The sequence below is a fragment of the Xenopus laevis genome, chromosome 1L (genome assembly GCF_017654675.1).
Source record: "Xenopus laevis strain J_2021 chromosome 1L, Xenopus_laevis_v10.1, whole genome shotgun sequence".
Classification (NCBI taxonomy): domain Eukaryota; kingdom Metazoa; phylum Chordata; class Amphibia; order Anura; family Pipidae; genus Xenopus; species Xenopus laevis.
The window spans coordinates 221,883,006-221,908,225 of record NC_054371.1 but is presented as its reverse complement, the minus strand read 5'-3'; the positions used below and the strand labels follow the sequence as shown (position 1 = coordinate 221,908,225).

Sequence of the window (25,220 nt, the reverse complement as noted above, 5' to 3'; positions counted from 1 at the left end):
GTATGGGCAGAATTTGCTAGGCAAGGTTATTGTCTAGGATGATATATAAATAGAATGGCAATTGGATGAGAAGATATCTGGATAGGATGATAGATGAATTGGATAAGAAGTGGGTTGATAAATGGCTAGAGTGATTTAACTGGATAGAATAGCCAATAGTTTGATAATGGCATGCTGAACTGTTGCATGGTATTGTCGGATTTATGCTCCTATAGTCCTCCAGGTATATAAGATTCTCAGCCACGATGAGTAAGTCCCTCTTGGATTTAAATAAATACTTACTCAAATCGAGCCTGGCCCCGAAGTTCCCCCTGGGCCTGACTTGAACCAAACAGATTCTCTCAGGAAATTAACCAGACAGCTTTATTTGAGGTATACATTAATACAGAGTATTACAATACAGAGTATTAAATAATAGCTCACACGCCCTGAAAGCTCGTGAGGACGTTGGGGGACAATAAGTAATACAACAGATGACTATTTAACCATTTCTTCTTCCATGGGGCTGATCCAGTGACATCCAATCATCATTCTTGTTTTAGCATAACTTTGTCACTATTTCCATCTTAGGGACAGACTCCCAGTCTCAGTACAATGGCCAAATAAGGTGCAACTACTGTGTCAGCTCAGTGTCCAGAATGGTATCTATGCTGTAGTTTCTGAGACGATGTGTCTTGCTTAACCTTGCACTATACTTGTGACATGAGACAACAGATGTATTCCTTGTTCTGTGCAAACATTCTACATTCTAATAACAGAATGGCCTTTAACCTTGAGCTTCTTCTACAACACAGCAATTCTGTATTTAGTGTCATATTCTATAATCTTTGTTCTTTGATAATAACCACTTATGGCTTAAATCTAAAATCCTGATATCTACAGGTATAATGTAGAAAAGAATAACAATGTTATTTTAAAATTTTAGCCAAATATAAACCATGTTGTCTCTGTATTTATGAATGGAACTAATACGAACGACCTTGTAGTATTTGATTTCGTTTTTACATATCATTATAATGTAAATAACGTTGTCTAAATGTATAAATGAGAGCTCTCTCCTGAGGCTGGGGAATATATAAACACGTCGCCAGTTGTTAAACTAAACAAACTGTGCCACAGAAATGTAAAATCACAAAGAAAGAGTGCACGGCGGAGCAATTACACAGCTATAATACTGTAAATGGGCAACACTGAAGAAGGGAGGCTGTGTCCCCCCGAAACGTTGAAAATTTATTGTTGGTGGCATTAATAAAAGGGGCACAATCCCCGACTGCAATATTGGTGTGTGCGGACCGTTTTTCGAAACTACAAAGCAACACTCTCAACACTCTGCTTTAGGTGGGTTAAAAGTAATGCATTCATTTATTTAGTACAAAGGAAAGTCTGGGGTAAATTTGCCTGCAGTTGATGTGCACTGTTACTCCCAGCATCCTCAGTTAGTTTGGGGTGAAGTTGCTTTTAGTTGCTGTGCACTTTTACTCCCAGCATCCTCAGTCAGTTTTGGGATTTATTTGCTTTCAGATGCTGTGCACTGTTATTCCCAGCATCCTCAGCCAGTTTGGGGTGACGTTGCTTTCAGTTGATGTGCACTGTTATTCCCAGTATCCTCAGTCAGTTTGGGGTGAAGTTGCTTTCAATTGTTGTGCACTGTTACTCCCAGCATCCTCAGTCAGTTTTGGGATTTATTTGCTTTCAGATGCTGTGCGCTGTTATTCCCAGCATCCTTAGCCAGTTTGGGTTTTAATTTGTTTTCAGATGCTGTGCACTGTTTTCCCAGCATCCTCAGCCAGTTTGGGATGAAGTTGCTTTCATATTCTGTGCACTGTTATTCCCAGCATCCCCAGCCAGTTTGGGGTGAAGTTGCTTTCAGATGCTGTGCACTGTTACTCCCAGCATCCTCAGCCAGTTTGGGATGAAGTTGCTTTCATATTCTGTGCACTGTTATTCCCAGCATCCCCAGCCAGTTTGGGGTGAAGTTGCTTTCAGATGCTGTGCACTGTTATTCCCAGCATCCTCAGCCAGTTTGGGGGTGAAGTTGCTTTCAATTGTTGTGCACTGTTACTCCCAGCATCCTCAGTCAGTTTTGGTATTTATTTGCTTTCAGATGCTGTGCACTGTTATTCCCAGCATCCTTAGCCAGTTTGGGTTTTAATTTGTTTTCAGTTGCTGTGCACTGTTATTCCCAGCATCCTCAGACACTTTGGGGTGAAGTTGCTTTCAATTGTTGTGCACTGTTATTCCCAGCATCCTCAGTCAGTTTTGGGTTTTATTTGCTTTCAGATGCTGTGCACTGTTATTCCCAGCATCATCAGCCAGTTTGGGGTGAAGTTGCTTTCAGATGCAGTGCAATGTTTTTTTCCAGCATCCTCAGCCAGTTTTGGGGTGTTCCGTTCTGTTTCTGTGCTGTGCAGCAGTGTGCTGCACTATTGAAAGACATAAACTAAAGACATACTGAGATAATCTCTAAGCGGAGGGCTAGTCAGTCATCAGCTGCTGCAGAACAACAAGCATTTTCCCCTTAAGCCTTAAATTGGCTGTTGGTGTAAAGGCAAAATAATAAATGCTTTCCAGACGCAACTGGCTTTATGCTGATACTGTATTGAGTATGATATAGATTCCATTAAAGTATTGGTTGGATAGCAGCTCCATCATTTTATAAAAGCTGTGTAGGGCAGTGGCAGGAGATCACCCATATGGCTAACCTGCTGGAGGATGCAATTGCCTGCTGTCTTTATGAATTATATCTTGTTAGTGCCCAGTGTGAAACCAGTAGGATCAATAGATCAATATCATAACTTGATAAAAAAATCATCTGAAAAGAAAAGCAAAGTGTTGTGTGCATCAGGGTTATGTTCCCACTATACTGTTCTGTTCCCTCTATTCTATTCCATTGACCACACATTATTGGCTTAATTCTGTGTCCGATGGAATAAATTATGTATAAGCTGTATAATGCCGATTTATTTTCTGGGAACTGACTTTTTGGTGAATGAAATAATTGTTAGCCGAGGGAGCTGCCACTGCTGTTACACCGTTAGGCACCATTTGCCGCTGAGCTCAAGTCACTCCCAAAGTGATTGAAAAGGTCAAGGCAATCATTAGAAGCAAGTTAAGGTTCTCTACTTTGGGGAAATCACATCCCATATTAATGGACACGTTCAGCTTTGAATTAACCTTTAGTACATAGTAGAGGATGAGCCAGTTCTTCCTGGAGCTCAATGAAGGTTGCTACAGACATGTACAACTGGCACGCCTTCCTATTGTGTGACTCTTGAGAGAGGGAAAGAAAAGAGAGGCAAACTGATGAAAGTGCATTTCTATCCACAGATTTAGCTCATTTAGCAGGTCTTCCTGTTCTCTGCCGGTTTAAAATCTGGTACAAATTTCTGAATACAATGCTGGTGGGTACAAGGTGGTCCTGTCCTTTCCACCTACTCTTATGGTAAGGACAGACAGGGCCAACTTGTGCCTACCAACCAGGCCCGGATTTGTGGCAAGGCCTACGAGTCCTGTCCCACAGCCAATTGAAAGCTGCGCATGATCGTGATTGGATGGGGTGGCGGCAGCAGGGGGCAGCCTCTGGGCGCTATAGCAAGAAATAGGGCCCTGCCACCAGCATTGAGATTTCCAGCTTGTACTGTATTTTTAATCCATAAACATCTGTAAATACAGGACTCATTTGCACCCTGCCATTGCCATCAGGGGTGTAACTTCAGAGGAAGCAGACCCTGCGGCTGCAGGGGGGATCAGGATGTACAGGGGGTCCAAAGGGGCCCTAATTAATTTCAGTAATTAGTCATTTCAACATATATTGCTAAACGAGGTTAACCTCTGGATATGTTGGGGGCCCTAAAATGAATTTGCTTTAGAGCCCAGTATTATTTATTATTATTAACATATATTTTTAGAGCAGCAACATATTGTGCAGCGCTGAGAATCATCTATTACCCCAAAGCTTGCCATCCTCCTTTGAATTGAAGAAATCTAAAGGGTGAGGGTTAGACAATTAATAAAAAAATGAATGTCAGTCTCCGAGTGTCAGTTTACTAGTGTTGCAGTTCCATAAACACCAATGGATAGTGCTCCATGCAGTTCCCTTCAATCCCCATTAGAAAGGTCTCTGTGCCCACCCACATGTATATTATGCACTGGATCCATTGACAGGGAAGCACAACATTATTATAATAGCTCACATAAACACGTAAAGAATCCAAAGAAAGGTACATTCTTTTCTCTGCATGGCGTGTTCTTTGTTTTGCACTGATTGTCCCATGTGCCATGATCCAGACCCCTCTGGCTCCCATAGAAATGATAACTGGATTAGGCTCAGGCATCAGCAAAATATTTAATAGGATAAGACATTGGGTTCCTGGCAATTTGCATGTATTTAGCATGAGCTGATGTACAGTTAATCCAACCAAGATGTTTGATGTTGTCGAAATATTACTCCGCTCTTTTCCTACAAGGTGTCACTGCAGGACTGGGCTCAGTGCCCCCCTAATTCCATTAAATCGTGTTTGTGGAATTATATTATGTGCATGTTGTGTGCACAGCAGCAGTTTTAAGTATATACATGTATGTGGATTCAAAGAAAACAATTCAAGCACAATTTGGGGTGCAAAGTATAAAATAAATGGTGCACCCTGCCCCATGGTTTTTGAGAATGGAGCACAAGGGGCTGCAGCTTCCAATGTATACAGTGCTGCCTGCTTTTAAAGGGTGCCATCAGGCCTGTACCTATCAAATTTATCTGGCAAGTTTAGGGATGCTTTGTACCCACAATTCAACACTTTGCATCTAGCATTGAAATCCCACCTTAGTTCTGCACCCCTTAGGGCTCCAGCACTTGTACCCATGTTATTAGTAAAGGAGCTGCCCTGTATGTTATTTATCCCAAGGGCCAATCAGCTGCATTGGTGCAATTTGCCTAAATAGTATGTATATAATGGAATTTGCCAAGTAAGGGAACTTTAGTGCTCCTGCAGATGCAAGTGGCTCTTATTAAATGGGCACTAAGGTATCCATATCATGTCTTTGGGCATTGTAAATAAAAAGTAGGATCATAACTAGCTGAAATGCCACTCGGTGCCAACATGATTGCAGGGAGATTCAGTAGGATCAGCTCTAATTGCGTTTGTTTTGCCTTTGCAGGTCCACTGAGAATTCTCTCCCAGACGGAGTCTGTCACAGCATTTGTGGGAGACACGGCATTGTTACGGTGTGAAATCGCGGGGGAGCCCATGCCCACCATATCTTGGCAGAAAAATGAAGAGGATCTGAAAGTGACACCCGGGGACCCCCGTCTGCTTGTGCTCCCCTCGGGGACATTACAGATTAGCAGACTCCAAACGGCAGATGGTGGGGTTTATAGATGTTTGGCGAAAAATCCTGGCAGTGCCAGAGTAGGAAATGAAGCTGAACTCCGCATTCTGTCAGGTAAAGAGTCACTTTATGTTTGTGTGTTGTGTTTTATATATATATATATATATATATATATATATATATATATATATATATATATATATATATATATATATATATATATATATATATATATATATATATATATATATATATATATATATCTATACTTCTCATAATACTGCTAATTTCTTTCCCCCTGAACTTACTTTGGCTAACTTTTTTGACTTAATTGAATGCTGAATTGTGCTTAGTACAGGGAATACATATGCTGCCATAGGTTTATGGGATCTCTCTGTACAGACTATGAGCAAACTTAGGGGCTGTTCCTACTGAATTGTGCTTAGTACAGGGAATACCTATACTGCCATAGTTTTATGGGATCTCTCTGTACAGACTATGAGCAAACTTAGGGGACTGTTCCTGCTGAATTGTGCTTAGTACAGGGAATACCTATGCTGTCATAGTTTTATGGGATCTCTCTGTACAGACTGAGCAAACTTAGGGGACTGTTCCTGCTGAATTGTGCTTAGTACAGAGGAATACCTATGCTGCCATAGTTTTATGGGATCTCTCTGTACAGACTATGAACAAACTTAGGGGACTGTTCCTGCTGAATTGTGCTTAGTACAGGGGATACCTATGCTGCCATAGTTTTATGGGATCTCTCTGTACAGACTATGAGCAAATTTAGGGGACTGTTCCTGCAGAATTGTACTTAGTACAGGGGAATACCTAATACGCTGTCACTTATGCTTATCCCTATTTATTCCACTTTGCACACTTTATTGTATGAGACTTAATTCCTCCTGACAGCCTCCCGACGCATTTCGTGCACCCTGTTGCTCATTGAAAGAAATAATTGTGAGAAGTACGAGGAGGTGTCTCTCGCCTGCTTGTTTGTACAGTGTAAATAAAACAAAGCTATATTGACATCTTCCAAGCTGGAACGTTCAGATTGCTCATATGAAAGGAATCATATTCAGCGCTATTTTACAGCACTGGCATATTTCCCAAGCGCGTTGTTTTTGCTTTTCGGTAGATAGCTGTTGAGGGATCATGACAAAATGTACAGGTTGCAGAGAAACTTGAATATCAAGCGGCTCTACAATAGGAACAGACAATGCATTTCATTTATATAACAAAGGATAAATAGCACTGCTAAAGAACACATTGCTGCTGTTTAAGTTTGACAAGTAACAGTAAACAAAAGGACAAGAGATACACAGCTCCGAAATCCACTGAAATACAAATGCACACAAGGGATTAACAGTACCATTCTAATTGTTTATAGTAGGCCCTACTGTATAGGTTGTTTATTATCCCTTATAATACCAGTGCTGCTGCAACCTTGTGCCTTTATATGGTTACAGAACCCCCCGTGACTTCTAATATCCTTATCATTTACAGTAGGGGTACATTATCCCTTATAATACATGAGTGATACTCAGAGTTCCCTGTATAACTCAGCCTGCAGCCTTGTGCCTTTATATGGTCACAGAACAACCCCTCAGTGACTTCTAATATCCTTATCATTTAAAGTAGGGGGTACATTATCCCTTATAATACACGAGTGATACTCAGAGTTCCCTGTATAACTCAGCCTGCAGCCTTGTGCCTTTATATGGTCACAGAACCCCTCAGTGACTTCTAATATCCTTATCATTTACAGTAGGGGGTACATTATCCTTATAATACATGAGTGATACTCAGAGTTCCCTGTATAACTCAGCCTGGAGCCTTGTGCCTTTATATGGTCACAGAACAACCCCTCAGTGACTTCTAATATCCTTATCATTTAAAGTAGGGGGTACATTATCCCTTATAATACATGAGTGATACTCAGAGTTCCCTGTATAACTCAGCCTGCAGCCTTGTGTCTTTATATGGTCACAGAACAACCCCTCAGTGACTCCTAATATCCTTATCATTTACAGTAGGGGGTACATTATCCCTTATAATACACGAGTGATACTCAGAGTTCCCTGTATAACTCGGCCTGCAGCCTTGTGCCTTTATATGGTCACAGAACCCCTCAGTGACTTCTAATATCCTTATCATTTACAGAAGGGGGTACATTATCCCTTATAATACATGAGTGATACTCAGAGTTCCCTGTATAACTCAGCCTGCAGCCTTGTGCCTTTATATGGTCACAGAACCCCTCAGTGACTTCTAATATCCTTATCATTTACAGTAGGGGGTACATTATGTCTTACATTACATGAATCGTACAGCCTTGTGCAAGATCGAGGCTACATGAATACATACATAGTCTATGGGATATTAATGCACTTAAGTGATGTCACAATTGCAACATAATCATGTAGTTTTTACATCAAAGGTAAACAATTCCTTTTCTTTGCAGTAAAGAAAAGGAAGGAGTTTATTGTGTTTTCTTATAGACCCATTCTATAGTTCCGAGGCATAGAGTTATATTTTTACATACAAAATGTATCTAATACGCTATAAACAGCAGAATCCAGTTTAATTTGCACGGGTGTCTTAAATCCAAGGCTAACTAGACTGAAAACATAACTAATTCATGTTTTGGATTTCTGACAAATGACTGTGGCTGTTTTGTATCCGCTAGAGAAACATAATCAGTTTGATTTATGGCATTATTTATATTTGTTGTAAATCATTCATTTAAGCATATTGATGGCTTATTAGTTTTGGCACCAACTACAGCAAGAAATACAGCAGCATAAACATACTGTCAGCCCAGGCAGACAATGTCACAGGGAGAAAGTATATCACAAATAAATATATCCCTATAGGATATGCTGTGTATAAGATGGTAATCATTACATAAATATAATTTTAAAGCCGTTTGCTAAACTTGAAATCCAACACCATTTTAAGAACTACAAGGATTTACATTGAATCCCCATGTAGCCCATTAAAAGCATAAGCTAAGAACATACTGTAAAGTATAACAAATAGAAAAAGTTGGCATTACAGGTATCAAATCCGTTATCTGGAAACCCATTATGGAGAAAGCTCCGAATTACAGGAAGGTCCTCTCCCATAGACTCCCATAAAAATGTAAAACACATTTCCTTTTTCTCTGTAATAATAAAACAGTAACTTGTACTTGATCCCAACTAAGATATAATTAATCCTTATTGGAAGCAAACCAATCCAATTGGGTTTCTTGTTTTATTTCTGGCATGAATGTCCCATGGTTAAAGACCAACAAATCAAAAGCAAGTGGTCATCATCTGTTCTAAAACAAAGATGATGCCACCATAACTTAAAGGGCACCTGTTGGGTAAAAATGTTATCCCCAACCAAAGTTGCGGGCTAATAGAGCCTGCATTCCAGTTGGGGATAACAGTAGTTATCATTTTTTAGAAAAAAAATATTTTTTTTAAAAAAAAATGCCCTCTGCCATAATGAAAAGCTGCCCTGAATTGCTCAGTGACTGGACATGGCTGGAGCCTACATCTTTGGTTGGGGATAACATTTTTACCCAACAGGTGCCCCTTAAAGTTTGAAGGAACCCATGGAAAGCAGAAGGCTCACTGGCAAACAATGATATTTCAATATTTCAGGGACTAAGAAAAATACAATACTATAAGACAATTACTAATGTAGTAACTAATCCATGGTGTCCACATTTTGGTGAATTTTATCCACAGTTTGGCAGATTATACATCAAAATGCTTGTCTAAAGCTTGTCTAAAGCAGACGCCCCCAACTTTTTACCAGTGAGCCACAATCAATTGTAAAAAGAGTTGGAGATCAACACAAACATGAAAAAGTTCCTGGGGGTACCAAATAAGGGCTATTTGGTTACCCCTATGTGGACTGACAGACTACAGGAGATTGTGTTTGGTAGTACATGTGTTTTTATACAATCAAAACTTGCCTCCAAGCCTGGATTTCAAAAATAAGCACCTGCTTTGAAGTCACCTAGAGCAACATCCAAGGGGGTTGGTGAGCAACATGTAACTTGTGAGCCACTGGCCAGAGCATCACTGATCTAGAGTGAAAAGCTCAATGACCTGTTTGGTGTTATTCATTGATTTCATTTTCTATATTCACTTAAATGATAAATATTAATACAAAAAGAGAACAGAAGAGACACAGTAAACCCTGTTTCCTGTCCTGGGGGCACATTAATACACATACATAGGACTAAGGACAACTGCACTCATAGGACATTTGAAGGTCTGTGTATCAATATAACAGCACAGTAGCTGAATGAATGACACAAATAAACCCAGGTTCCACCTTACAAAAATCATATTTAGATAAGGGTATCCATCATGCTCACAGGTTTCCAATTGATTTGTTATCATGGCAGGACGTATTTGTCCTTTTATCCTATTGATACCGCCTTAGTGTTGGGACCAGAACCATTCAAAATGCCACGAAAAACAAATCCTTTTTTTATGGTTTCTCTTAAAAATCATTAAAAATGGTTACTCCAGAATAAATTTTTTTTTTACCAAAGCCAACTTTTTAATTTCTAAAACAAGATGAAGGCTCCGACATTCCTCTGACAAAGCACATTAGCCCGGCAATCCTGAATCATATCTATTAATGAAAAGATGTTCCAAAACAGTCCGGCCAGAGCTTTTCAGCAGTCGTTTTTTTATGATAGATTCTAGGATTGGAATGGACAGCCTCTATTAGCTGTAACCAAAACGTGCGTATTTGAAAGCAGAGCTGTCATCTCTTATATTTTCCTTTTCAACCTTCAATTCTTTCTTCCTGAGAATTATACAGAATAATGTCCATTGGTTAATGATGCTTAATTGGGTCAAAAGAAACTATCATGACATTTTAACGTATGTATACAGTATATAACTGCACTTGTACCTGTGATAATTACGTGTTTCATTAAAGTCCTACTTACTAGTGATGGGCAAATCTGTGCGCGAATTTACCATGAAATCCACGAAGTCAAATTAATTTGATGAGCAACAAATAATTTTGAAGCACATAAATTTTTATGTGTGCACAAATTTTGACATGCACCTATTTTTTTGATGCTGAATTTTCGTGAATTAATTTGATTGCGGCGAAACGTGTTAATTTTCCGCAAATTCATGTCTGGTGAATTTATTCGCCCATCACTACTACTTAGGTCTCCATCCCAATCCAGTTTTGGTCTTCTAAGTGAGGAACTTGACCTTCAAATGCTGTCCCAGACTATTTATTTCTCAATGGTCAATATAATAATGGAAGATAAATTAAATTCGGACAGTATACTCATTTAAAGGGATAATTTTTTCCTCGAACATATATATAGATTAGGGCTCATTTTCCTCTTAAAACCAGCTGTCAGATATTTCAAGTACAGTACATACTTCATTCAATAGATATTGCAGTTGCAACATGCTGTTGATAGCATCGTCCTTTGCATTGTCACTTTCCACGTCTCCACCAGAACATGTTTATTTTTGATACAACATAACGCTACAGCCAATGATTTGTCCAGTAATAAAATATCTAATATTTTAAATGAAATAACTTCTAAGCAAACCATCCTCTAGAAATAGCGGATTGCCTAGCTAGTGTGATTGCAAAGAAGAGTCAAAAGCATTACATATTTTTTATTTACAGTAGCTACAAGAGTTGTCCTGTAGTAGTACACCAGGTTACACCAGAAAAATATTTCTGCAGACATTTATGGGTGTATTCACTTTTAAAACTTATAAAATTTATCCTTACTATTAAATTAGAGGTGTGTGGAAAGATGTAAATGGACAGATAGATTGTAGTTATTTTTTTGAGACTTGGGGAGGCCCATTTACTAAGGGTCGAATATCGAGGGTTAATTAACCCTCCATATTCGTCCATCGAAGTAAAATCCTTCGACTTCGTATATCGAAGTCAAAGGATTTACCGCAAATACTTCGATCAAAGGAAAAATCGTTTGATCGAACGATTAAATCCTTCGAAATCGAACAATTCAAAGGATTTTAATCCACCGATCGAACGATTTTCCTTTGATCAGAAATTGCTTAGAAACCTTATGGGGAAGGTCCCCATAGGCTAACATTGGTGCTCGGTAGGTTTAAAGTGGCATAGTAGGTAGTCGAAGATTTTTTTTAAAGAGACAGTACTTCGACTATCGAATAGTCGAACGATTTTTAGATCGAATCGTTCGATTCGAAGTCGTAGTCAAAGGTCAAGGTAGCCTATTCGATGGTCGAAAAAGCCTTCAAAATTCGAAGTTTTTTTACTTCGAATCCTTCACTCGAGCTTAGTAAATGTGCCCCTAAATATCAGCAAAAAAATCACCCATTGTTATATTGCAGCAGAGAGTTTGCTGTCAGCCCTCGCTTTTTCTCTAGCTTGTTACGGCACTTCAGCAACTCGGAGCCTGTAGATTATTATTTTCCACTTTTCCAAAACATTGCTCTTGACCTGGCATTTTAACCGTTGGCTTTTTGCTTTACAATTGCTCTTGGATCAGCAGGCAATTATTTGATGTGGGAGCAAATAGCTGTAAATGCACTTAAAGGGGGCAAAAAATTTGCATTAATCCCACAGCTGGAGAAATGACGGTGAAAGTCTGCTTTTCTGTTTTGATAATTTCACGAAGGAATCCATCTAACAAATGTGTTTATTGTTGCCCGGCCTTCTACTGGGCTTTCAGCTTTGAAGATTCATAGCATTGTTTTATCATTAAACTGCAAAGTGAAAATAGAATTAATCTCACTTGCTTTTTAAACATTCACTTCATTTTTTCATTGGGCTTTCAAATCAAAATCAAAACCAAATTAATACATTTCATGAGTAATGCTCTCAGCGTCTAATTTTCAAAGGGCAAAAAATAAGTAATGCCAAGCCCCCTATTGACCATCCATCCATCAAGCCTATTATTGTCCATACACCCATCAAAATGTCTCCATATTTGGATGGAGAGTGTTGAGGGGCCACACTGTTCTAATTGTTCAGCAGAAGAAACTGAGGTCCTCTTCTGTTCCTCATCTTCTGATGCACCATACTGGAGGGTTGTCCCTAGGTATGCAAAGAAACTAACACTATAAACCTGATAAAATGTTCCGGGGGACATTTCACGTATGGCAAACCCAAACCCCACGGGAGTGACTGGGTTGTCTAGGTGTGCTCCTCTGCCTATAACAGCCTTCTCTGGCTTTGAGCCTGGCCCTCAAATTTACTGCATTAGAATTTATTACTCCCACAGAGGCAGGCAAGGGCACTAAATGTATATTCTGGGAATGAGGCGGTAAGGAAGGAGCTGGACATAGTCAGACATGATGGGTCAGAACCAGATAACAGGAGCAGAATTGTGAGGCAGACTCAAGGTCAGGAACAAGCTTAAGTCAAAACCAGGAAGTCACACAGGGGACCGGAGCAGTTAGCTGGAATAAAGGAAGAGGCAAAGCAATATTTGGGGCACCTAGGACCAAGCATGCTTGACCTATAACAGCCATATAGCCAGATTAAAGTATAATACTGAGCACATGTGTCCAGATTAACAACAGATAAAACAAGCCATGCCTACTTGCAAATATAGGGATACCAATAGTAGTGAACCTGGGCCTTAACTGTCTGCTGATATAGAGTAGTGGTAAAACAGACAGCATCAAAACACCAGATCACTGGTTTAACTACAGGCAGGATGGGACAGGTGAGTAAGCAGAAATATTTCTAAAACGTCAATACCAAAGGCCAAAGGCATTAGACACACATCACATAAACAATATAGATACTCTATTTGGTCACACTATTTTGGCCAATTGCTCAAGTATGACTGACCCAAGCAGTGCATCCAAGCTGTTCCCCTGATTCTAGGCAAAAGTAGCAAATGAGTGACCGTTCTAAAAATTGTCCATGTTATAATATTCAACCAAAGTACTGGGATGTTACCAGGAAACCCCTTACTTAAGGCAAACTCTGCGACTTTTCCCTACAAGCTTCAAGGTTTTTGTCTTCATAGTCAAGATCTTAGGCCATAGGTTAGAGTCCATCTTTCCTTTTGAAGGACTTACTGACACAGTCAACTGATGGTGCCTAGGAGTCTTGTATAAGTACAAAGTTTGCTCCAAGTCTAGTTGACCATAATGACCAATAAGATACTACAGAGTAAGCGACCAATGACATTTGTATATATATGTTGCTATGGCTTACTAGAACTGGAGAAAAATGTCCGATAGTTAAATGCAATTACTGTTTTATGGTCTTTGGGGATAATGCATTAGAAGGTATGAAGTTCTCACCAGGTCTAGTAACAACTTATGATGATTTATTTTATATATCGGAAATAAGTAAATGTTTTCTGCTCATTGGTTGCTATGATTTACTTGACCTGGACCAAACGTTGTGCCTTTTATTACTTTACCACCTAATGGCATATGACTGTCTGGCTAATTATTTTCTTAATGGTTGCTGTGATGCCATTGGAAGATCAAATCACAGAGTTTGTGGCTGTATAAAGAATGGAGAATCATAAGACTATGTGAAACTGTGATACATGTAGTGGATCCTATCCTGCTCTTGCCCAACCCAAATCCAGCAGGGCTGAACTCCACGCAATTACTAATAATGGCATTGGATCCATTATCTGAAGACCCGTTATCAAGAAAACTCCAAATTACAGAATGCCCATCTCCCGCAGACTCCATGTTATCCAACTAAACCAAATTTTTAACAATGATTTTCTCTATAATAATAAAACAGTAGCTTGTACTCGACCCCAAATAAGATATAATTAATCCTTATTGGAAGCAAAACCAGCCATTTTGGTTTATTTAATGTTTATATGATTTTCTAGTAGACTTTCTAGTAGAATTAAGATCCAAATTACGGAAAGATCCATTATCCGGAAACCCCCAGGTCCTGTGCATTCTGGATAACAGGTCCCATACCTGTCTATCCACTACCAACATAAGCACTCTTGTGCCGTCCTTTCTTAGGTGCTTTAAATAAAAGGGAGATGAAGTAGAATTATTGAGTTAATTACACTGGATTCTTTCCTAGCTCCTGAAAAGCACAATGCATCTCGTCCCGGTGTTACTTTGAATATATCCCATACTGTTCTTTTCATTTCTTTCTTCAAAGGAGTCAAAGGGAAGTGGAGAATACAGAGAAAAGAAATTGCATTTGATTTAATTACTTTGTTTTCTCTTTTCTCACATTCAGAATCGGGGTTACACAGACAGCAAGTCTTTCTGCAGCGACCGTCCAATGTTGTTGCTATCGAAGGACAAGATGCGGTACTGGAATGCGCTGTTTCTGGGTATCCAACGCCAACCATCGTATGGATGCAAGGAGATGAACCTGTGCCAATCAGGCAGGTGTTTTTTCACTGGGGATGTCAGTTGACTCAGTGTCATCAGAAGGACAGTGATCCAAGCTTGTAGGTTTCACTAAATTGCCCAGCTGAAGGGAAGCTGCTATTGGTCAAAGTTGACCCATACCTCCTGGCTGGCTTTAGAACTGCTCTGGGGCCTTTATATGTTATGGAGGGACCCATATACTATAACAATTCGCAAAATGCCAAAACAAAGCTAAATGAAGAATTTATTTTCATCAAACCATTTTTTTCAGAAATGTTAACACAACATCAATTAATTACACAGTATCTTCCCTTTACTAGGCCGAGACTGGATCAGTATTTCCCCGATGACACGAAGATCTTTGACATTGAGATCATTTATTTATCTTGTGCTAAGCTTGTATGGGGCAATATGATTTAATGTCATATGATGGTGAAACACTAATGTAAAAGTGGGGCCGTCGATTTATTTTAATTTAACCTTCAAAACTCAATTGCAGAAGAAAAAATAATGAAAAATAAACTACAGTAGATCAAGTTTTTTTTGATAGCTAACATGCGCATACTAATGTAAGATTTGAGTCTCCTTTGAAAATCTTGATTGCAATGAAGATGCAATTTTTCCAAAATTTTTTAAAAGATTTTTTAAAAAAGTAGGTTTAATTTGCTGCCCTGCTTGATCTGTTCTTTGACCAAATCCAGTAGACAAAGCTCCAGGTCATGTCAAGCCATGGCCCTTATTTCCAGATTGACAGGAGAGTTTTGAGGGATAAACACAGATTTGTGTGGATAACAGGCACCTGGAATAACCCAATAACTTACTGAAGCTATTGTGCTTTACTATCCTCAGTTGATGTTACTGTATACTGTAGCTCACTCATTCCTCAGTAGATCACTCACTCAGTAGCTAACTCAGTAGTAACTCAGTTGTAACTCAGTATTTAATTGTGGGTTGTTCCAAACCAGCTAAGAGTAGTGATGGGAGAATTTATTCGGCAGGCACAAATTCGCGGCAAATTCCCAAATTCACAAATAAATTTGCGAAACCGCTGCGTCAAAAAAAAAATTGGACGCCGGAGTCAGTTTATTGATGTAGGCGCATTTTCGCCGGTGAATGTGCGCTGGCGTCAAAAATGGACGCTGGCATCAAAAACGAGACAGCGGCACCATTTCGCAAATTTTTCGCCGGTTTGTTAATTTTGCTGGAAATTCGCACATTTTTCGGCGATGAGGCACAAATTCACCCATCAGTAGCTAAGAGTAACCTGCAAAAAGCAGTGATTTGAGTCTCCAGCTTTTCAAGTTCCTCTGAATCCTAGATTTATGAATGTGAAACAGGCCTGGACTGGCAATCTGTGGGTTCTGGCAAATGCCAGAGGGGCTGCTGTATGGCTCCATAGAAAGTTACCATATAGTGGGCTGGTAGGAGGCTGTTTGGGCCTCTGAGTACTTGGAATGACAGGGCCTATTTTGACTCCCAGTCCAGGCCTGATATGAAATAGTATTAATGAGTAACGCAACTGGACTTGCTGAATAATCTTGGAAACGTATCATCTGAACAGACTTTAGTTGCATAATGAAGCTTTTGATTAAAGAGTTTAATTCTTGAAACAAAGAAATGCATTACAAACAACCAAAGGGTTAATTTTAAACCCGCACTGACTTTGCTTTGGAACCTCATGACCAACTTGAATGAAATCCTGCAATACAGATGTTATCAGCAGTGTCAGTGACGGAACAATCCCATGGCTCTGTATACAGTGTCCTGATCCCTGTGGTTCCAAGATCTTATTTTTTTTTTCCTTTTCATGAGAAGGCCATAAAGAAAACAAAGTTCCATTATCTGAAACCCTTGTACTTTTGTTGTCTGTTCAGATAGATAACTAACAACATTGCCAGTAACAGTGTTATCCAAGCAGGAGATCATTGGTATGAAGAGCATGAGACATTAAAGAGAAATAAATTGGTGATACGGTGGAGAATACTGGTTTTAAATAAATAAAGATATCGTATCTATTGGCAGTTTTTTTTAGTCAGTTAGAATTACACGTACATTGTACTGTATACTGAAGATATCCAAGTTAGGAGGTATGAGGGGAATGGTGGCACATCTCATGGGCTGCCTTATAGTATTGAGTCTGGTCTTCGTGGAGCTTGCATATTCTCCCTGCGTTGTTGTGGGACAACGCCCTAGACCACACATTTACCATTGGGTTAAACGGCAAAAATCAAACCTTGTAGGAGTAAAATTTGATTGTGAGCTCCTCAGGACCAGATGCTGACTTTAAAGGGGTTGTTTACCTTTAAATTAACTTTTTGTATGATGTAGAGAGTGATATTCTAAGACAATTTGCACTTGGGTTTAATTTTTTAGGTTTTGAGTCATTTAGCTTTTTATTCAGGAGCTCTCCAGTTTGCAATTTCCACAATCTGGTTGCTAGGATCCAAATTACCCTAGCAACCTTGCACTGCTTTAAATACGAGACTGGAATATGAATAGGAGAGGGCCCAAATATAAGGATGAGTATTAAAAAGTAGCATTATCAATAAATGTGGTGCCTTACAGAGCATTTGTTTTTTAGATGGGGTCAGTGACCCCCATTTGACAGCTGGAAGGAGTCAGAAGAAGAGGGCAAATACTTCTAAAACTATAAGGAAGAAAAAATGAAGGCCAAATGAAAAGTTTCTTAGAATTAGCTATTGTATAACATACTAAGAGTTAACTTAAAGGTGAACCTACCGTTTAATAGTTCTGCAGAGCTATTTTTGAAATAGTATGAGTATTCAGTTAGCAGTTAGAATGTGTAAATGTGGTTGTGTTCAACCTTCAGAAGTCCATATGAAGGACTGTATTTAGGTCCAGTGTTGATCCAGGCACCGGATCTCAGCTTGCCCCCTTCTCTGAGCCAAGAGGCACACTCTCCAGAAATGGCTGGGGGGATTTATTTTTCTGTGTGCCCACACCCATGGGTGTATATATATAATTATTAGCATACTACTACTACTACAACTACTACTACTACTAATACTACTAATACTACTACAATATTTTTTCTATTTGCCTTGTATCCAGTAAGAGCATTAGTCATATGATGAGACCAAGTTGTAACCAATATGTCACTAAATCAAATGTTGTCCATCAAGGCATTTTATTTATCTGTATGTTGTTTTTAATAAATAATGATAACACACTTGTGATCAAAATGCCCCCTAAGATAAATCTTCCTTTTATATCTAAGGACAAGGAAATACTCTGTGCTGGGAGGCAGCAATCTACTAATTTCCAACGTAACAGATGACGACGCCGGAGCGTACACGTGTGTGGCTACCTACAAGAATGAAAACACCAGTTTTTCTGCAGATCTCACTGTTATGGGTAAGTGCTCTGGGCTGATGTTAAATGTTCAGCGTGCGGCCTAATATATGATACCCATTAATTTGTATTTAAAAGGTACTTAGTGTTTACACCCTGCTGGCTGTGTTATAGTTCAGAGCTATTTTTTCTTGCTGTAGAAAGGACTGGAAAAAATATATTCCTTCCTCGCATTTAATCTTTAATGTTCGACATCAGTGACCATCTAATATTTATTTGCACCCCCTATTAACTCCTGTCATCATTTACAACTGCGTGACCTCATTTCACCACTTTGTATGATTGCCGGTATTTCAAAAGGTGGTGGATGATTTATCTGGAATGGCGTGGAATTGTCCGCCATGGAAAAATTCAAAGTACAGTTCAAAAAGGAATATTTTATAGTTATAATGCTAATGATGTTGGCTACAACAACAAAGCAAAGGAAAAATATACTGTATGTTTAGTATAGTTTTCTTTCAGGTATGGGATCCCTTATCCGGAAACTCGTTATCCAGAAAGCTCCAACTTACGGAATGGCCATCTCTCATAGACTCCATTTTATCCAAATAATCCAAATTTAAATAATGATTTCCTTTTTCTCTATAATAATAAAACAGTCACTTGTAATTGATCCCAACTATGATATAATTAATCCTTATTGGAAGCAAAACCAGCCTATTGGGTTTATTTAATGTTTACATGACTTTCTAGTAGACTTAAGGTATAAAGATCCAAAATATGGAAAGATCCATAATCCGGAAAACCCCAGGTCCCGAGCATTCTGGATAACAGGTCCTATTGCTGCACTTGTAGATGTGCCTGTGAATGTTTTTGTTCATCCAGGTCATGGTATATGTAGTACAACTATATCTAGAAGCGGGGTGCCCAAACTTTTTCCCCATAAGCCACATTTAAATGTAAAAAAGTTGGAAAGTAACATAAGCCTGCAAAAAGTTCTTTGGGTGTCAAAAATGGGTTCTGACTGGCTATTGGTAGCACCTGTGTGGACTGGGAGCCTACAGGAGGCACTGGTTGGTAGAACACAAGGTTATTAGGCAACTAAAGGTAGCCTTCAAGCTAAGAATTCAGAAGTAAACACCTGATTTGAGGACACTGGGAGCAATATTCATGGTGTTGGTCATGTTGCTCATGAGTCACTGGTTGGGGACCACTGATCTAGAGCAACTAAACTGAAGAAGCTGCTTGGAGTAGTGAAATGTCTTCAATGATTACTCAGCAAGTCCAGTTGTTGTAGATTTACTTTAACTAGATATACTGTACTTGTAGATGTCACCTGGGGCATCATGACGCCTAGGGGGTTGCTTGAGGATCTTGGGCTCATAATGCTCTTCAGTTCCCTTTCATTAACATGCAGGTTGATGGCCTCTGCTACCTGGTTGTAGCCAGGTCCTACTAATCAACTCCAAGGGCAGGTGAAGGCAGGGGTGCTTCACCAATGAGGCGACTTGAGACTGTCACCTCAGGCGGCAGCGCCCCACAAGGTACCAGGGGCGTACAAAATGTCACTCCTGGTACTTTAAGAGCCGAATTTCCGGTTTTCAAACCGGAAATTCGGCTCTTTTAGCACAGAGAGTGCAGTTAGGCTCTCTGCGCTAGTGCACTGGCCCTCTCTGCTGCCCTGGTGGACCCCTCCGGACCCCCTCAGGCACATGGGGGAGGGGGTGCGGCAGCAACTGTTGGTGCCTCGGTCGGGGGAGGGGCCATGATCGCCACTAGGTGAGGGCAATGTATATATTGTATATACAAGGAACAGGATGAGGCAGGAGTTTTTTTGAGGCCAGATGCATGGTGCAGGTAATGATTATGCAAACAATACGGTCCATATCAAATAAAAACAAACGTGGGGCTGACAGAAGTGAAGGCAGGTATAGACCAGAAGCAGGACTCATGAATATGATCAAATGAGCTAGGAATACAGTTAAAGGAGCCAGGAACAAGAAGAGGAAACATAACTAGAAATATATGAGTGGCACAAAGGCCCTCATAAATGCCACTCACTTTCAGACTGTCAGAGCCTGGATCTGATTGTGCCCACAAGAGAACCTGGTATTGATGACCTGCCATCACAACAATTAGATATAGCTAGTGCTAACGTAATAAGTATCATTCAGACCAAAAGCGGAAATAATAAAGGCCAGACAGGACTTGTTCTTGACTGGGGTCTCTAGAGCCAAGGCACATTGGGTGATTACTTTCATGCTGTCATTGATCCCACCAGAGAACCTGATATTGATGGCCTACCATCACAGCAATGAGATGTGGGTAGTGATGAATGTAATAAGTGTCATTTAGACCAAAGGCTCAAATAAGAAAGGGCAGACAGGACTTGTTCTAGGGTCTCTTGAGCCAGGGCACACTTTGTGATCCTTTGATACTCTGGAAGGCCAGTCCAACCCTGCACATGATTTAGTAGGAGCAAAATTTCCCCTACAGGATAGGTGCAATGCACAACAGGAGTCCTGCCTTGGGTGTATGCTCACTCTGATTGGAGCTACCGGCTCAACATCTTATGATAAGGCACAAGGGTGAAGCATTAGGACTGTAGTGGTTAAATTGTTCCAATTTACTATTAAAATTTGAACCAAGTGATGTTTACTGTAGTTAAGGGTCTCTGTACAGACCTGCTAGAGGTGCAGGACATTATCTTTCTGCACCCGGCGTCCCACTGATTGTACTTTCTGTAAACATATACACATATATATCTGGAGGATTCCGTTGACTTTCAATGAAGCTGAAGAGAACAGGACAGAGAGAGAGAGAGAGAGAGAGACGGGTTCTGGTTATGGAGCAGAAAACTACAGCATTAACAGAAACATATTCAGCACTTAAGAGCCCGGATAAACTCCCCGGAAATCTTATTTACTTCATTTTCCTTCTTCTCTTGTTGTTATGAAAATGTTCAAATGTATTATTAAATGGAGCAGAAAACATTCACAAATGCAATGTTCTTCTATCCATTTATGATTCGCTACTGCCATTCATTATGAGCACAATGTACCATTACCATACTTTCCATTTACCGTCTCTCAGACAACTTGCTTCTTGTGTGCGCTGATCATTTGTTTCTGTTTCAATACACCTAAATGGGTGCTGCCATATTTTCCAGCTTAGCTTAGAAATTCCCCATAGACCACAGTACCTTCATCACTATATTAATAAAGCCTCTAGGGCTTACGTTGTTACTATATTCTCTAAAGAATATCTCTTCCTGGGTGAACAACATACCAATTCCCATGCGTGGGTCAGCCATGGATCTTCAGAGCTATATACACAAGTGAAGCATGCCACTTTCCGGTGGAAAAGCCAACTTTTTTTTGTATCATTTGCTTTACTTATTTTGCTTTCCTTATTTACTGTAAATTATGTATTTAGGAAAGGTCAAAATAATTCCACGTTAATTATAAGTCAATTACAGGGCCAGCAAATCTGCACTTAACTTTAGGCTATAAATTTGCAAATGTGTTCCCCTAATTCATGTATTAATTGGTGGTTGACATTTTTTTTTTTTTTTTAGAATTCCTGAGGCTATAATGTACTTATTTCATTAATAATAAGCCTAAACAGAATGTGCTTGTTTCAGTCATGTCTCCCATTTGAAAAAAAAGATTACATATTACTAAGCAAATCAATTGACTACTGTCTAGCTATCTTGTTTTAACCCATATTTTGCTTAAAGGGATACTGTCATGGGAATTTTTTTTTTTTAAAATGAATCAGTTAATAGTGCTGCTCCAGCAGAATTCTGCACTGAAATCCATTTCTCAAAAGAGCAAACAGATTATTTTATATTCAATTTTGAAATCTGACATGGGGCTAGACATATTGTCAATTTCCCAGCTGCCCCAAGTCATGTGACTTGTGCTCTGAAAAACTTCAATCACTCTTTACTGCTGTACTGCAAGTTGGAGTGATATCACCCCCTCCCCCCCCCCAGCAGCCAAACAAAAGAACAATAGGAAGGTAACCAGATAGCAGCTCCCTAACACAAGATAACAGCTGCCTGGTAGATCTAAGAACAACACTCAATAGTAAAAACCCATGTCCCACTGAGACACATTCAGTTACATTGAGAAGGAAAAACAGCAGCCTGCCAGAAAGCATTTCTCTCCTAAAGTGCAGGCACAAGTCACATGACCAGGGGCAGCTGGGAAATTGACAAAATATCTAGCCCCATGTCAGATTTCAAAATTGAATATAAAAAAATCTGTTTGCACTTTTGAGAAATGGATTTCAGTGAAGAAATCTGCTGGAGTAGCACTGTTACCTGATTCATTTTGAAAAAAAAAATTTTTCCCATGACAGTATCCCTTTAATGCTGATTTATTTTTTTTTGCCCTCTCTTCTACTGTATTTAAAGAAAAATATGTATTATCTATAAGTAGATTTGACTTCCACTTTCCTTTTAATATACAGCTTGTAGAAATTAAAAGTACTTTCCTTTACCATATATCTCTTTTTACTCATTTCCCCATTATACTGCTGACTGAGCAAATTATCCCTGATACCAATGTTATTGATAGGGTAGTGCAGTCATTTCTAAAGCCTTTAGAGCAAACAACTATTTATGACCACTTAAAGGAATTGTTCAGCATAAAAATAAAAAAATGGGTAAATAGATAGGCTGTGCAAAATGAAAAAATGTTTTCAATATGAAAAGTTAGCCAAAAATGTAATCTATAAATAGTGATGAGCAGATTTATTCGCCAGCCATGGATTTGCAGCGAAATTCTGAATTTCGGCATGTGCACATTTTTTTTTTGAATCTGCGGTCAAAAAGTTTGCAGTGAAAAAACACCCGTAAGAAAAAAATGCCCATTGATTATAATGCATTTGGACAAAAAAGTCGCAATAAGAAAAAACACCCATTGACTTTAATGCATTTGGAGCAAGAAAAATTATTGCATGCTTAAAAATTTGTCACGTGTAAAAACACCTATTGACTTCAATGTGTTTCGTAAAATTTTGCGGTTTATCGAGTTTTTTCACAATTTTGCGAATTTTCACCGATTCACTCATTACTATCTATAAAGGCTGGAGCGACTAGATGTGTAACATAATAGCTAGAACATTACTTCCTGCTTTTCAGCTCTCTTGGTTTCCACTGATTGGTTACCAGGCAGTAACCAATCAGAGACTTGAGCGGGGGGGGGGGGCACATGGGACATAACTGTTTCTTTTGAATCTGAGCTGAATGCTGAGGATCAATTGCAAACTCACTGAACAGTTATGTCCCATGTGGCCCCCCTTATAGTCACTGACTAACTCAGAGTTAGAGAGCTGAAAAGCAGGAAGCTGGGTTCTGTTCTCTTCTATTAAATATCCTTCACTCCAGCCTTTATACATTACATTTTTTGCTAACTAACTATATTAGAAACATTTTTATTTTTACACGGAACTGATCCTTTAAAGGGTCATTCAAGTATGGGTGCTTATAATTAGTGATGGGCGAATTTATTCGCCAGGCGCGAATTCGCGGCGAATTTGCGCGATTCGCGGCAGGCGAATAAATTCGCGAAACGCCCGTGAAAATTCGCCGAAAAAATTAGCCGGCGTCAAAACGGGCGCCGGCGCCGGAAAAACGGGCGCCGGCGTCAAAACCGGGTGCCGGCGTCAAAAACGAGACGCCGGCGCCGTTTCGCGAATTTTTCGCCGTTTTTTTCGGCGAAACAGCGCAAATTCGCCCATCACTACTTATAATAGACACAATGGAAAGCATATATTGCCATAACTGGTAGTGATGGGCGAATTTGCGCCGTTTCGCTTCGACGAAAAATTAGCGAAACGGCGCAAATTCGTTTTTGACGCAGGCGGCTGTTTTTGACGCTGGCGTCCATTTTTTCTAAAAAAAATTTTGCCGCGAATTTTCGGGCGTTTCCCGAATTTATTCGCTGGCGGCGAAATGCGCAAATTCACTGCGAATTCGCGCCTGCCGAATAAATTCGCCCATCACTAATAACTAGTACTTGCTTCCAAACATATTCTTGCACTTCTCTATGGTGCCTGTTGATATTGGAGGACCCTGGAGTTACCTCCACCATGAGCCTGCTGGCAACTCCAGGCTTCCAACAACAAGTTGCCAAGATAAGTATTTTGCAAATATGTAGAATTGTTCTTTGAACACAATGGTATAAATTCCTAATGAATTTCTGTCTCATGGCTGAAAGAATTAGGGGTCATTTATGAATGCACAATGGAAACAATAGATAAAGCCTAATGATTCAATCATAAAGGTACATGTGTCCAAACATGCTTCTGCAAGTCCATATTATTGTCAATGGGGGTCATTTATCAACACTGGGCAAATTTGCCCATGGGCAGCAACCAATGGCAACCAATCAAATTGCTGCATTCATTGTTCTACTTGCAGCTGGCTTCAAAAAGCTAATCACTGATTGGTTGCTATAGCTAACTGCCCATGGGCAAATGTACCCAGTGTTGATAAATGAGCCCCAATGTGTCCATCCTGCGTCTTCTGATGAATGGTCTCCAGCTGTGCCTATTGGTACTGGGGAACGCTGTAGTTACTGACTCCCTGGACTGGTCACAGTGCCAGGGTTCCACCAGCAAGTTGCGTCAATAGGCACACAAGCCTTGCTGGACACAACTTTTATTCACTTTGCAGCAGTGCAGTTAAGTCCATGTTGATGCAATGGACACAGTTGTGTTGCGGCTAAGGGGGAAAACGCTTCATTATTGGCAATTAAGATGGCAATTTGCCATGCACAAATGTAAATTGGTGGAGTAAATACTGTGTTCCATTCTATATTCTCATACTCTACTGCCTATTTAGGGCAAGATAAACACCACTCATAAAGTGCATTATCACTTTAATTAAATACATATTTTTTCTGAACATTTGTTCAAACACAACATTGCTTTCACAGCCGCATTCCAGTATTCTTGAGTTTCAACCATCGCATGTATAATGGATTCTAAATTTGCGTGCCCATATTTGAGAATCAGTTGATACGATCATTCCACCAAGGTCTCAGCACTAAAAATCTGGACACTTCGTTAAAAATTAAATTATTGCGGGCCTCGTGCTGGGAAAACAGACTTGCTAACTATACACTATGCAGATTGCAGTGCATATGTTTGCGAAATAATTTAGTCTTTAGAAGGATTTATTTTTTTAAAAAATCACGGGAAGAAAACATTGTG

At 39.6% G+C, this 25,220-nt stretch overlaps 1 protein-coding gene across 1 annotated transcript in view; it reads left to right on the top strand.

Moving 5' to 3' along the window:
• Positions 1 to 25,220, top strand: part of dcc.L (DCC netrin 1 receptor L homeolog) — a gene marked incomplete at its 5' end in the record, with an annotated part of 292,799 nt that overhangs the window by 68,759 nt on the left and 198,820 nt on the right. The window contains 3 exon segments of the mRNA NM_001085785.1: positions 5,152 to 5,436; positions 14,548 to 14,698; positions 17,923 to 18,059. Coding sequence (NP_001079254.1) covers positions 5,152 to 5,436; positions 14,548 to 14,698; positions 17,923 to 18,059 — 573 coding nt within the window.